At 51.1% G+C, this 13,703-nt stretch overlaps 1 protein-coding gene across 1 annotated transcript in view; it reads left to right on the top strand.

The window, feature by feature from the left end:
• Nucleotides 1–258: 258 nt before the first annotated feature.
• Nucleotides 259–13,703, top strand: part of ALDH9A1 (aldehyde dehydrogenase 9 family member A1) — a 16,695-nt gene continuing 3,250 nt past the window's right edge. The window contains exons 1-9 of the mRNA XM_006774995.2: nt 259–280; nt 999–1,144; nt 3,363–3,492; nt 3,853–3,987; nt 5,428–5,624; nt 6,192–6,332; nt 8,289–8,477; nt 8,709–8,796; nt 11,925–12,066. Of these exons, the coding sequence (XP_006775058.1) occupies nt 274–280; nt 999–1,144; nt 3,363–3,492; nt 3,853–3,987; nt 5,428–5,624; nt 6,192–6,332; nt 8,289–8,477; nt 8,709–8,796; nt 11,925–12,066 (1,175 nt within the window). The 5' untranslated portion in view covers nt 259–273. The remainder of the gene's footprint in view (nt 281–998; nt 1,145–3,362; nt 3,493–3,852; nt 3,988–5,427; nt 5,625–6,191; nt 6,333–8,288; nt 8,478–8,708; nt 8,797–11,924; nt 12,067–13,703) is intronic.

Raw genomic sequence — 13,703 nt, forward strand, 5'->3', positions numbered from 1 at the left:
CGGGTCTGTGGGTTGTTTGTGGGAGAAAATGCCACGTGTGTGTCAGACAGACCGGCCTGCAGCCGGGGCGCCGCGCTGGCCTGCGGGGCCTGCACTGGAACTCGGGGGCCCAGCGGGCCGGGCGTGTGACACCCTCCCGCGGGGAGCCGCCTCTGCCCCCCTCTGCGCCCCCCTCCCCAGATTGACACACAGCAGGACAGACACCCTTTCTCTTAACCGTCTGCACTGTGTGGCCTTGGCCGCTGCCTGTACCAACTGTGTGTTGTAACCGAAATGGCAGGTTTGCGAACCCCAGGAAAAGCGCTGCCCCCCCCCCCGCGTTCCGGGGGGGGCGCGGGGAGGGAGGGAGCCTGACTTCGTAATTAAAGAAGGAAAGCCAGCCAGTTTTGCCCCAGAATAGGGGTAGGAATAGATTGGGGTAAGAACAGGAGAGGCGGGCTTTTCCTGTTTTCAATATTTGAGGGAAGAAGCCTCCCTTGCGTTTTGGGATCCTCTTGCTGACATCGCTGTTCGTTAACCGGGCTCATCCAGTATTAACACTACGAGGAAATTTATATAGAACGTAGAGGGGGTATAAACTCAGCTATTAACCCGGGAGAATCGGTACTTTGCACCGTGATTTTGCAAGACCTCAGCTTCTCAAACATCGTTAAGGAGCTTCGCGGAGTAATTGCTAGGAAGTTAAGGTCAGTAAACCCGCCTGGTAAACAGGCGGGCAGGGGTTCCTCACCCAAGCTCAGGGTGTGCTCGGGGCAAGGGGCATGATCTCCGTAACTATATGCTATGATCACAGTTCTCTGCAGAGAAGTCTGCAGCTTGTATTAGATTCTTCAAGCGGTCAGTGACCCCAAGGTAGAGTTCAGAGCTGCTGGTGTAGAGGTGGCCACGAAGCGAAGCCATATTTAAAGGCAAGGGGATGGTGGAGAGGAAATTTGGATACGTATGCTTTATTTCAGTGTGTGCCACGGGTGAGGTAACGCCACTCCCTGCTTTCCTAGGCCGGGTGATAGCCACTTTCTCCTGCTCCGGAGAAAAGGAGGTCAACTTGGCTGTTGAAGATGCAAAGGCTGCCTTCAACATATGGCGTCAGAAGTCGGGCCTGGAGCGAGGCCGGATCCTCCTGGAGGCCGCCAGGATCATCAGGGTGTGTTCCCTTTCTCCCCTCCAGGGAGAGCTGGCTGTCCTTGCTCCCACGGAGCTGCCAGCTGGTGTGCGGCGGACTTGGGACACTGTTAGGTTACTAGTTTATGAAACCGGAGAGCGTTTCCACCTGCTCACCTGGGCGTGTGTGTGCAGCAGCCTTCGTGCACGAGTTCTGTCGGGAGCTTGGCTCTCTGTGCCGACTCCTGGGATGGGTTTCTTTTCCATGTTTGTTTGAATTACAACATATGCTTTGTAGCTTGTCTTTCTTTTTTTCTGGTAATTTTTTTAAAAAGAGAGGGAGGAAGGGGAGGGGGGGCATTGATTTGTTGTTCCACTTACTTATGCATTCATTGGTTGAATCTTATATGTGCCCTGACCTGTGATCGAACCCCCAACTTTGGCATATCAGGGACACAGCCCTAACCCACTGAGCTTTTTCCTCTGATGACTCTTAAGTCCAACCTTTTTCAGATTTATTTTTACCTTAATCTCCTGGGAATATTTCATAGATTCATACATGTTCCCCTCTTCAAAAACAGTTAAACTTTTTTATAGTTTACAAAAGCAACCATGCTAGATGCTCGTTACAGTTTTGATAACACAATGCTCTTTCTTTTATGTACAGATATTGACCCTACTGTTTATTTTAAACTGGATTCATAATAGAAAATAGCTTTCTCTTACATATTCAGTCCTGTCGTCTTCTGTGGGAGGGGAGAAAGGCATTCTTAGATTTTCTTTTTAGGTATAATTTTCCAGTTCTTTCCATTCACCCCTGAGCATCTCCAGCATTTTTAAGTTGCGGCTACAACTGGAACAAGTGTTTGAGAAGAGAATTAGTGAGTTCTGAGCATTAGAAAATAACACTGCATTTCTTCTTTTTATATATAATTTTTTTCCAGATGAGAGAGAATCACTGATCGGCTGCCTCCTGCACACCTCACACTGGTGATTGAGGCCCAACCACGGGCATGTGCCCTGACCAGGAATCAAACCATGACCTCCTGGTTCATAGGTCAATGCTCAACCACTGAACCACACTAGCCGGGCAATGCTGCATTTCTTTTGGGGAATTAAAGCCTCATGTGCATATAACCTCTTCATTGTCAAGGATGTAGTTGGCTATTTTGCATAACTTCCCTAAAGACTGTTCTCTCCTGTATACATACAAACATATACATATGTATTCACACATGTATGCATATGTGATATTCACTTTTTGGGGCATTCTTTTTCTAAATGATCTTGAAATGGGGTATTAGTCTTGGATGGGAGAACAGTGCTGCTATTTAGCAATAAGCTTTTTTTTGTTTTGTTAATCCTCATCTGAGGATAAATTTTTCCATGATTTTTAGAGAGAGTGGAAGGGAGAGGGAGAGACAGAGAGAGAAACATAGATGTGAGAGAGATACATCGATTGGTTGCCTTCCACACACGCTCTGATTGGGGCTGAGGATCAAGCCTGCAACCAAGGCACCTGCCCTTGACCAGAATTGAACCCAGGACCCTCACTCCTCGGGCTGATGCTCTATCCACTGAGCCAAACTGGCTAGGGCTCAGCAATAAGCTTTTATCTCTCCTGCCGGTGTAAGACTGCCATTCTTTTTCTTTTCATGTAAATAAAAGTTGTTTCACCCTGGCCAGTATGGCTCAGTTGGTTGAGCATCGTCCCGTCCACCCAGATGTCACCAGTTTGATTCCCAGCGAGGGCCCAGGCCCAGGTTTTCGGCTCAGTCCCCAGTAGGGGGCATGTAGGAAACAGCGATCGATGTTTCTGTCTCATTGATGTTTCTGTCTCTCCCTCGTGCTCTAAAATCAATAAAAACCTTAAAAAAAATTGGAGTGGTTGCATCTGTGAAACCTGCGTAAATGTAACGTTACAAAAAAAAGATGTTTTGCCCTAACCGGTTTGGCTCAGTGAATAGAGCATCAGCCTGTGGACTCAAGGGTCCCAGGTTCAATTCCGGTCAAGGGCATGTACCTTGGTTGCGGGCACATCCCCAGTAGGGAGTGTGCAAGAGGCAGCTGATTGATGTTTCTCTCTCATCAATGTTTCTAACTCTCTAGCCCTCTCCCTTCCTCTCTGTAAAAAAAAAAAAAATAAAAAATAAACAAAAAAAAGATGTTTTTATTTTTCAAAATGGCCGTGTATTTTGTCTGAGTGTCGACTGCTGTGGTGTATGGTAACGTGTCTTAAATCTAGTCTCTGCTGCCCGCAGGAACGGACGGATGAAATCGCCACCGTGGAGAGCATCAACAACGGCAAGTCCATCTTGGAGGCCTGCCTGGACATCGACACCTCCTGGCAGTGCCTGGAGTACTACGCGGGCCTGGCGGGGTCCATGGCCGGTAAGCCCTCCCCGGCCAGCCTTCCTCCATCAGCTGCGGGAGGGAGAGGGCAGAGCCGAGGTGAAGGGCAAAGACCGGGGTGAGACCGGCCTGGGTCTCCTCCCTTCATGCCACCTAAGTCGTCTGCTGGGTGCCCATTGCGCCTCAGGAGGAAGTGAAGGGGGGTGGCCGTGGGTTGAATGTGGATGCTATGTGTCGAGGAGGTGCAGGAGCAGAGTAGTGACAAGAGTGGACAGAGTGCGGGGGGCGGGGGGCACCGCGTGCTGGGAGCAGCCCGGAGGCAGGTGGAGCCCCAGATAGCATAGGTATTGGTGAGGCCTGGGGGCCAGCAGACCGCCCTCTGCTCTGTCTTCCCCTTAGGCGAGCATATCCAGCTCCCAGGCGGGTCCTTCGGTTACACCCGACGAGAGCCGCTGGGCGTGTGCGTGGGCATAGGAGCCTGGAACTACCCCTTTCAGATCGCCTCCTGGAAGTCGGCCCCCGCGTTAGCTTGTGGTAAGAAAGAGTTTTCCTCCGCTGTGAGTAGGGTCTGCTGCGTGGCCTCTCCCCTCACCTGTGCGCACACACTCACATACCCCACACGCACACACACTCACATGAACACACACACACACACACACTCATATGCACATGCACACTCATAACACTCACATGCACTTTCACACTCACATACACACATTCATATACTCACACTCACACACACACACACACACACACACACACACTCTTCCCATCACGAGAGCCATGCGGGGCATGAGGCCTCAGAGGGCACGTGTCCATTCCCGCCTGGACCGGAGGGAGTCTGCATTGTAGTGACGCACACAGATCGTGTCTATGTTGTTCCTGTTTGTATTCATTTCATTTATTTCTTTTTATGGAAGGAAGAAAGTTTTGGTCTAAGAGGTCTTGTGTTTTACTGTCAGATTGATTAGATTTGTGTTCCCTGTAAGTTTTCTTCCTTTCTGGTCATGAATTTCTGTGAAGGGGAGCACTTAGGAATCTGACTTAAGAAGCAGAAGATTGTTGCCGAAACCGGTTTGGTTCAGTTAGAGCGTCGGCCTGTGGACTGAAAGGTCCCAGGTTCGATTCCGGTCAAGGGCATGTATCTTGGTTGCGGGCACAGCCCTAGTAGGAGATGTGCAGGAGGCAGCTGATCGATGTTTCTCTCTCATCAATGTTTCTAACTCTCTATCTCTCTCCCTTCCTCTCTGTAAAATATCAATAAAATATATTTAAAAAAAAAAAGCAGAAGATTGCTTGGCTGGCGTGGATCAGTGGTTAGAGCATCGGCTTGCGGACCAAAGGGTCCCGAGTTGAAATTCCAGTCAAGGGCACATACCTTGGTTGTGGATCGATCCCTGGCCCTGATTGGGACGTGTTTGGGAGGCAGGCAATCAATGTGCCTCTCACATCGATGTTTCTCTGTCTCTCTCTCTCTCAACCCCTTTTCCTTCTTCCCCTTTCTCTCCTCCCATCCTTCCTCCCTTCCAGTCAATGGAAAAAATGTCCTCCCGTGAGGATTTTTTAAAAATTAAAAAAACAAAAACTTAAAAAAATGGGAAGCAGAGATAAACTTCCTCCTCCGTTTGTGTTAAGAGAAATGACACCCAGGGCTCCCATCACAGCAGCTCTGGCTGACGGACAGCCGCCGCGTTCTTCGCTCCCCGAGGGACGGAGGAGGAGATGGCGTCCCTGGCTGTGGGGACTCGTCAGGGTCGTCAGGGTCGTTAACCTTTCTCCAGTTGCCCCTTGTCAAAGGGACTGTGCCTACCTGCTTCTTCCGATGGTGCAGGTGCCAGATGATGGACACGCAGCGTGGGACTGGTGACTGACACGTGGGGGGTGTGGCCTGGTTAATGAGGGAGACCTTGGGGGAGGGCGAGATCCTGTCCTGAGGGGATCCCCCACTGAGTCCTCTGTTTTGGGGCTTGCCAGGAAACGCCATGGTCTTCAAGCCGTCCCCCTTCACGCCCGTGTCTGCGCTGCTGCTGGCTGAGATCTACACGGAGGCGGGGGCGCCTCCCGGCCTCTTCAACGTGGTGCAAGGCGGGGGCGCCACGGGCCAGCTTCTGTGTCAGCATCGCGACGTGGCCAAGGTCTCCTTCACCGGGAGTGTGCCCACCGGCACCAAGGTGAGACCAAGGTCATGTTGAGGCGATGGCATCTAGCTGTGGGTGTCAGCCCACTTGAGCCTGCTCGTGCCGGGAGGGGGGCCGTGGGTGTCACCCACGTGGGTCTGACGGGGACTTCAAACGTGTGAAGGGGGCGGGGAGTGCACTCGGGCGGATGGGCGCCATCAGCCCCGGTGCCGCGGGCGGGCCCGGGTCCCCCTGGGCAGTGGGATGCCTTCACCCAGCTGCAGCCCCCTCGGCAGGAAGGTGCTTCTCGGTCCACTTCACCTTCATTGTTCTGACCTTGATCTGCGCTCGGAGCTGTCAGCCTGAGCACAGTAACAGTGACACAGCGTTCCTGCCCGTGGCAGCCGGGTGCGGGGACGGTATTTTTAAGGTGAACTCCCTCCTGAGAATGTCGGGTGCGCCTCTGGCTTCTCCGGAGCCTGGAGAGGAATGTTACGGGACGGGGCAGGGCCTGTGCGGAGAGCAAGGCTGCAGAGGCCGCTGCCTTGGAAGTCGGGGCCTGACACCTAGCCTGCGACTCCCTCCTCAGACCTCTGATGGTGGTCTTTCTCGTTCCCCAAGATCATGGAGGTGGCGGCGAAAGGAATCAAACCCGTCACCTTGGAACTCGGAGGCAAGTCTCCCCTGATCATCTTCGCCGACTGCAACCTGGAGAACGCGGTGAAGGGGGCGCTGATGGCCAACTTCCTCACACAAGGCGAGGTGCGTGCCTGCCCCGGGGGAGGCTGGGAGGCATCCCCACGCCTGCATCGAACAGCATGTTTTAAAGGGGCGTTTTATTTGGAAATAATTTCAGACCTCGAGGAGAGTTGTACAGATAGTACAAAGAATTCATGTGTTCCTTTTAGCCAGGCTCCTCAAATGTCCACATTTCATTGTGTTTATTTAAAACAATTTTTATGTGTTTTTACTGATTTCAGGGAGAGGAGAGGAGAGGGAGAGAGAGAGAGAGAAACATCAGTGATAACAGAATCATGGATCGGCTGCCTCCTGCACGCCCCACGCTGGGGATCAAGCCTGCAACCTGGGCACCTGCCCTGACTGGCAATCGAACTGTGACCTCCTAGTTCATAGGTTACACTCACCCACTGAGCCACGCTGGCTGGGACGTCCTTCTGTGTCCTTCTGCTCACTTCCTACTGTGAGGAAGAGCTTTCCTGGCCTCGTTTTTCATTCGCTCATTGCTGTCAGCGTGGACCCATGCATCCCACGTCCTTCTGTGCGACTCCCATTATTTAGTTTCATGCTCAAATGATTGCCACTCAGCAGGCGGGACCCTCTCTTGACCTTCTGATACGTCTTCACGGTCCTCTGAGCACTTGACCTCCTGGCACAGCAGGTGCTCTGGACTCGCGCTCTTCCCCTGGCCGAGCTCCGCAGCCAGCCTTGCTTTGGGGGCCCTGGGCCCGTTCAGTGGTAAATGGGGTTTAGACACTAAGATCTGGGTGCCAGGCAGACTCCTTACTGGGTGCCAGTGCCTCCAGACCCTCCCGGAGGCCAGAGCTGGGAATAGATGTTGGCACCTGTGTGTGTACTTTTATGCAACACGCACATATGTGTGCACACACGTGCACGCACACATGTATTTCTGCATGTATCTGTGTTGACCACAAGTTCATACAGATCGTTCCAGTCATTCCAATCCTGCAGGGTTGTGCTCGCCTTTGCCCTTCCATGTTTATAGCTCTCTCCTCTGCTGAGAGGTTGGGCGCCCGTTCCCCACAGTCTGTCTGTGTGACTGAGTCCTAGAATGCGTTTGTAGTAGTTGCAGATTTGGGAAAAGTCAGTCTTCCAGCAGGAGTTCTATTTTCTCACAGTTCTTGTCATTGGCCTGAGGGTATAGTTAAAACTGAAGGTTCAGTGGGTGGCTCTTCCTTCTCCCCCCCGTTTTCCTTCCTGTGTCTCTTTTCGCACAGTGACCAGGTGCTGGTAGGTGCTTATTCCCTCCTTTCTCGGGCACGTGTAGAAGTTGGCATCTCAGAGGTACTGCCCTTCTCTTTGCCTCTAACATTCAGGGTTGCTCCCTTTCACCTGTGGGACTGGCTCTTCTCCGTGTTTGTAGCTGCCCTCCCGTAATGCTTGTGCGCTGGTAGCATCTGAGAATCTTGACATTCACGTCTATGGGAGAGTCTAAGTCAGTGGTTCTCATGAGGCCCAGAAATCAGGATTTTAAAAAGATTCCCAGGTGATTCTCGTGCAGTCACGGCCGAGAACCACTGGTCTAACTGCTCGTTATTTGTGAGTCTGGAGACAAGCATTGACTGTGAAATGCCCTGGGTGATTATTAGGCTCGAGCCCTGGTTCTTAACTGTGTCTACTGTCCCCTCCCATCCTTACCTCTTCCTCTAAACATGCAGCCCCATCGAGCAGCTGATGTGAGCAAACGGGAGGGTCTGGGTCCTCTGGTCTGTTAACGGCCTTAAGAAAATTTAAACAAACACAGAAGATGGAAGCATCTCAGGGTCAAACAGCTTGTGCTGCAGGTGTGATGTGTCCACAGTTACACTAGAGTGGCTCCTCTTTATACGGGGGAGCTCTGATAAAGGGAACGGACCTTTACCAAGGTGTAATGTGTTCTTGTTAAGCTTTAACATGGGATTTTTTTCCCTTTTCCTTTTTTCTTCTTTGCACGCTGATACATTTTTGTCTCATTTTCAGGTTTGCTGTAATGGCACAAGAGTGTTTGTGCAAAAGGAAATTCTTGATAAATTCACAGAGCAAGTGGTGCAACAGACCCAGAGGATAAAAATTGGAGACCCCCTTCTGGAAGACACCAGGATGGGCCCGCTCATCAACCGACCACACCTGGAGCGAGTCCTCGGGTTTGTGAAAGGGGCCAAGGAGCAGGTGAGGAAAGGGACAGGGGGCTGGGCCGGGGCCCGGCGAGGGAAGGTCATTTCCTCCCACCACCGGGCGCAGGGCCCTTCCTGAGGCCGGACCCCCTCCTATAGCTCGCGGGGTCTGGGCCAGGGTCCCGCTCTGTCCTTGCGATGGAGTGACTGAGTCCGTTTGTCTAGGACTGCAGGTAGGGGTCGCACGTGCAACGGAAAGTATGCATCCTGTTTTCCTTTTTGGCAGGGGGCTAAGGTGTTGTGTGGGGGAGACCCATACGTACCCGAAGATCCCAAGCTAAAGGATGGATATTTCATGAGACCGTGTGTGTTGGGTATGTCCTCTTCTTGTTTGCTTTTAAACTGCTTGAATGAAATAGCAGATGGAAGAGTTTCTGTACAGCATGTGTAAGGTGGTAAGCGAGGGTTGGCAACTGGCGTGTCCCCACCACTTGGATTTCGGAAGTGGGAGTTCTTTGTTACCATCACAGCCCATGCGCCTGCCCCGGGGCGAGCAGGTGTGCTCGGCCACCGGGACTCACTGGATCTCTCCCCTTGTTCCAGAAGCAGAGCTCGAGAGGAAAGTGCACACTGAGAAAAAGTACTGAATTTCATTTGTCAGGAAAGGTGGTCAGGAATGACGGCATCAGTACAGTAAAACCAATTTGTCAGACAATATAGTAGCATTTATAAGTTATCTTTTAAGGATTCTTAACACCTCCTTTCAATCTAAAAACCTCCTGGTCTGGGCAGTCAGGTGTAAGGTTATCCTACTTCCTCGGCCAGTTACCCCCGTCCTCGCTCAGGGTACCCTGCCCTGGAGGGTCACCCTGCCTTTCCCATCGTCTCAGAGCCTGTTACTGTCCCCTGGGAGCCTTAGCAAACCACCTGCAGGTTGGAGTATGTTGTGTGATCCTTGCACCTTATCCCGAGGGAGACCCGGCTGGTTTTGTCCCCCAGGTCGGGGTGGTCTCAGGTTCCCCACCTGTGCTCCTCGCACTAACCTGGGCCCTCGCCCAGGAAGGTCTGAGTCTCAGAGCTGTGACCTGACGTTCGTCCCGGGGATTCTCCGGTGGCTGCTAAGTGAACAGGAACAGTTGGTGCCTTTTAGATAAAACATATGGTTGACCCCGTCTGGGCATGGAGGGAGGAGCAGAGCCACCTCATAGTGTAACAGCGATTTCTCTGGATGCCGGGGCGGAAGGCGGTTTCTGTTACGCCGTGTGCATTGCTGAGTATTGCAGATTTTATGTATTTATTTATTTAATCCTCACCTGAGGATGTTTTTCCATTGAATTTTTTTATTTTTCTAAAGAGAGAGTGAGAGGGAAGGGGGAGAGAGAGATAGAAACATCGATGTGAGAGAGACACATCCATCCACTGCCCCCTGCACACGCCCTGCCCAACTGGGGATTGAACCTACAGCCCAGTTACATGTCCTTGACTGGGAATCGAACCCATGACCCTTCAGTGCATGGCCCGATGCTTTAACCACTGAGCAACACCAGCCAGGGCTGAGTATCACAGATCTTAATTTTTCGTTTACTTAATATTGGGGACTAAAGTTGAGTGAGTCATGTTTCGGGCAGGAGCCTTTTCTTTTCTTGTATGTCAGCTGCTCCTTGTCCCTCCTCTCTTCCGACTGAACCCCGAGCTCGCCGCGCATGGAGCCGCTCTGTGGTCCCAGCCTGCATGAGGTCATAATTGTCTTCTGGAACTGTTGAGTAGTAACATTTTGGCTAATGGTTTCCCTAAAAATCACATGTGGATGACTAGTTTTCAAAGAGTTAGAACATAGTAAATCACACTTAAGTGCCATCTAAAGGTGATTTAATCCCTAAGTATTCATATGCTCTAATCCATATCTTAAGAGACGTAGACTTGTTATCTTTGTGGATGTGTGAACAGCTGGTTATACACTTTGGCTCCTATTGAGCTGGTGTTGGTAGGAGGTTCTCAAGCTGTTCTCTGGCCTCCACATTGCTCACATCATCACACGGCCCTGTAAGGCAAAGCACACGTCTCCCCTACTGCCGTGCCACTGTGTTGGGGTGTCTGGCCTCAGACAGGGAGGAGGCACCGCTCTCTCCAGAATCACCGGGCTCAGTATTCGATGTGTAAATAAGTGTGCTTCTCTACATATGCATGTGTGAAATGTCAGGTGTGAGTTACATCATTTGAAAGAATTGGCCTCTTGCCCAGCCAGTGTGGCTCAGTGGTTAAGCTTTGACCTAGGAACCTAGAGGTTCGATTCCCGGTCAGGGCACATGCCTGGGTTGCAGGCTCAGTCCCCAGTTGGGGGTGTGCAGGAGACAGCCAATCAATGATTCTCTCTCATCATTGATGTTTCTATCTCTCCCTTCCTCTCTCTCTAAAAATCAATAAAAAGATTTTAAAAAGTAAAAGAATTGGCCTATTAAAGGAACTTAAATACATTTTCATATCGAGTGAACACCCCATTGGTTATTTCTAAGGTTATGTTTTTATAGTGGAACTTTCTTTTTTGTATCTAAATCTATCACAGAGTCATTAAGAAAATGTGGGAAGGTATAAAAGACAATCATATATGTAACATTTAACAGAAATCGGGACAGTCCCCTTAACATTTGTATCTTTTTCAGTGAATGGTGTTTATTTTTAATATTTTTTAAATTGATTTCAGAGGGAGAGGAAAACATCAGTGACGAGAGAAAATCATTGATCAGCTGCCTCCTGCATCCCCCCCACCACCCCTATTGGGGACTGAGCCCACAATCCGGATGCTCTGACTGGGAATCGAACTGTGACCTCCTGGTTCATGGGTTGGTGCTCAACGGTTCATGGGTTGGTGCTGTGAACGTTCTTTCACAAGCATTCGCTTAGTAAATTGCTTTAGAAACGTTACTTGGAAAAGCTTGGAGATGTCTGCCTGGACACCGCTTTGTGGGCCAGTCGTCGCTGCTGGAAGCGGTGATGGCCGTCCTGTGTGCCTGCTGGTCACTTGTCAGGACCCCTATTGGGGACTGAGCCCACAATCCGGATGCTCTGACTGGGAATCGAACTGTGACCTCCTGGTTCATGGGTTGGTGCTCAACCACTGAACCACACTGGCCAGGCCTCCGTGAACGTTCTTTCACGAGCATTCGCTTAGTAAATTCCTTTAGAAACGTTACTTCGAGAAGCTTGGAGATGTGGGTCACGTGGCCCTGTCCTCTGCCTGGACGCTGCTTTGTGGGCCAGTCGTTGCTGCTGTCAGTGGTGACGGCCGTCCTGTGTGCCTGCTGGTCACTTGTCAGGGTTTCTTGTGATGAACTGAAGTGTGGAGCTAGTTACCCCGAGCCCGTGACTAAACACACACTGTCATGTCGCCACCCCGTGGGAGCGCCCTCTGGAGCCGCTCAGGCTGTGTGGACTGTGTGGACGAGCATGTTTTGGGGGCCGAAGCAGTGGTTCCCCACGGCATCCTGTCTCCCGCTGCCCGCAGGTAACTGCAGGGATGACATGACCTGCGTGAAGGAAGAGATCTTCGGGCCCGTTATGTCCATTCTGTCGTTTGACACCGAAGCGGAGGTTCTGGAAAGAGCCAACAGCACCTCTTTTGGACTAGCCGCCGGCGTCTTCACCAGGTACGTGGGGAAGGCCCCGCTGGCTCTAGAGAGGGATGGAGGAGTGCTGTCTGCTCAGATGGGGCCTGATCTGGCCCCCCGCGTCTGCCCACTGCGTTTCCTCGGCGTTTCCTGTAAAGTCAGAAGGTGCCCAAGGAGCATTGTGTAGTTTGCCCTCAGTGGCCGCAGTCCGGCTCCTGAGCCTAAATTGAGCTGTAAACTTGGGTGATGGAAATGCTACCCTTCTTTATTGTTTACGGAGTTAGTATTTAGCGCTGACCCCAGGGTCCCAAAGCACGAGTGTCCACGTGCAGGACTTCGGAAACCATATTCCCTGACCGGGAATCGAACCCAGGACCCTTCAGTCGCAGGCCAGTGCTCTATCCACTGAGCCAAACCCAGGGCTATTTATTGATTTTAGAGAGAGAGGAACAAGGAAGCGGGGAGCGGGAGAGAGGGAGAGAGCAAGATCTGTGTGAGAGTGAAACATGGATTGGTTGCCTCCAGTATCCGCCCTGATGAGGGATTGAATCCGCATCCTAGGTGTGTGTCCTGACTGGGAATCGAGCTGCAACGTATGGTGTACAGGAGGATGCTCCAGCCACCAGAGCCATACCGGCCAGGGCTTAGGCAGCTTTCTAAGACTGCTTCACACTTGGGATTTTTCTGTTGCTTTAGTGATAGACAAGGTTCCATTTTTTTTCACTTGGTGGCTGGAACTTGGGAAGGAAGACACGTCTCCCTGATGACCTGATGTTATGGCTCTGCTTGAGCTCCGAGGAGAGGCTCAGGAGCTGCTTCTTTAGAAAACAATAGCCCTGGCGGTAGCTCAGCTGGTTAGAGCGTGGCCCCGATACACCAAGGTTGCAGGTTCAATCCCTGGGCAGGGCACGTGCCAGAATGAACCAGTGAATGCATACATAAGTGGAACAGCATATTGATGCTTCTCTCTCTCTAGCTCTCCCTCCACCTTCCTCTCTCTAAAATCAATAAATAAATTTTTAAAAAAACGACCAGAACAAACAACAACCCCGGCTGGGTTTGCTCAGTGGATAGAGCGTCTTCGGCGTGTGGAGTGAAGGGTTTCAGGTTCGATTCCGGTCAGGGGCACCTGCCTTGGTTGCAGGCTCCTCCCCGGCCCGGGACCTGGACAGGGGCACATGTGGGAGGCAATCAGTCGATGTGTTTCTCTCACATCGATGTTTTTCTCTATCTTTCCCTCCCTGTCGCTCTCTCTACAGATCAGTGGGAAAATATCCTCGGGTGAGGATTAACCAAAACCAAAACAAACAACTCAAATAAAAACTTTAGTTTTCATGTCTTGCAGGCCTGAGTCACCATGCCCATGTCAGGGGTAGTAAAGCTGGAAAAAGCCTGTTTAGAATAGAAGGTCTGAGGCATGGTTATGCATAGAAAGAAGGTTTTATGCCAACAGTTACTGTTTTGTTTTAAATCCATGAAAAGGAATTAGCAGGGAAGGTCAGAGTATGTTTTTCTCCTTATGTAATTCCTCTGAAATCTGGCAATGCTAAATAAGTCATGGCAAACATCAGGCTTTGCATAGATACAAAAAGACTGGTTACTAATAGTGGATTTATTAATGGAAAACTTTGACTGGAGTATCATGTTTTAAAGAGCCCTGTCTGAGCTTTAAAGAC

Source organism: Myotis davidii, unplaced genomic scaffold (assembly GCF_000327345.1).
Source record: "Myotis davidii unplaced genomic scaffold, ASM32734v1 scaffold668, whole genome shotgun sequence".
Lineage (NCBI taxonomy): Eukaryota > Metazoa > Chordata > Mammalia > Chiroptera > Vespertilionidae > Myotis > Myotis davidii.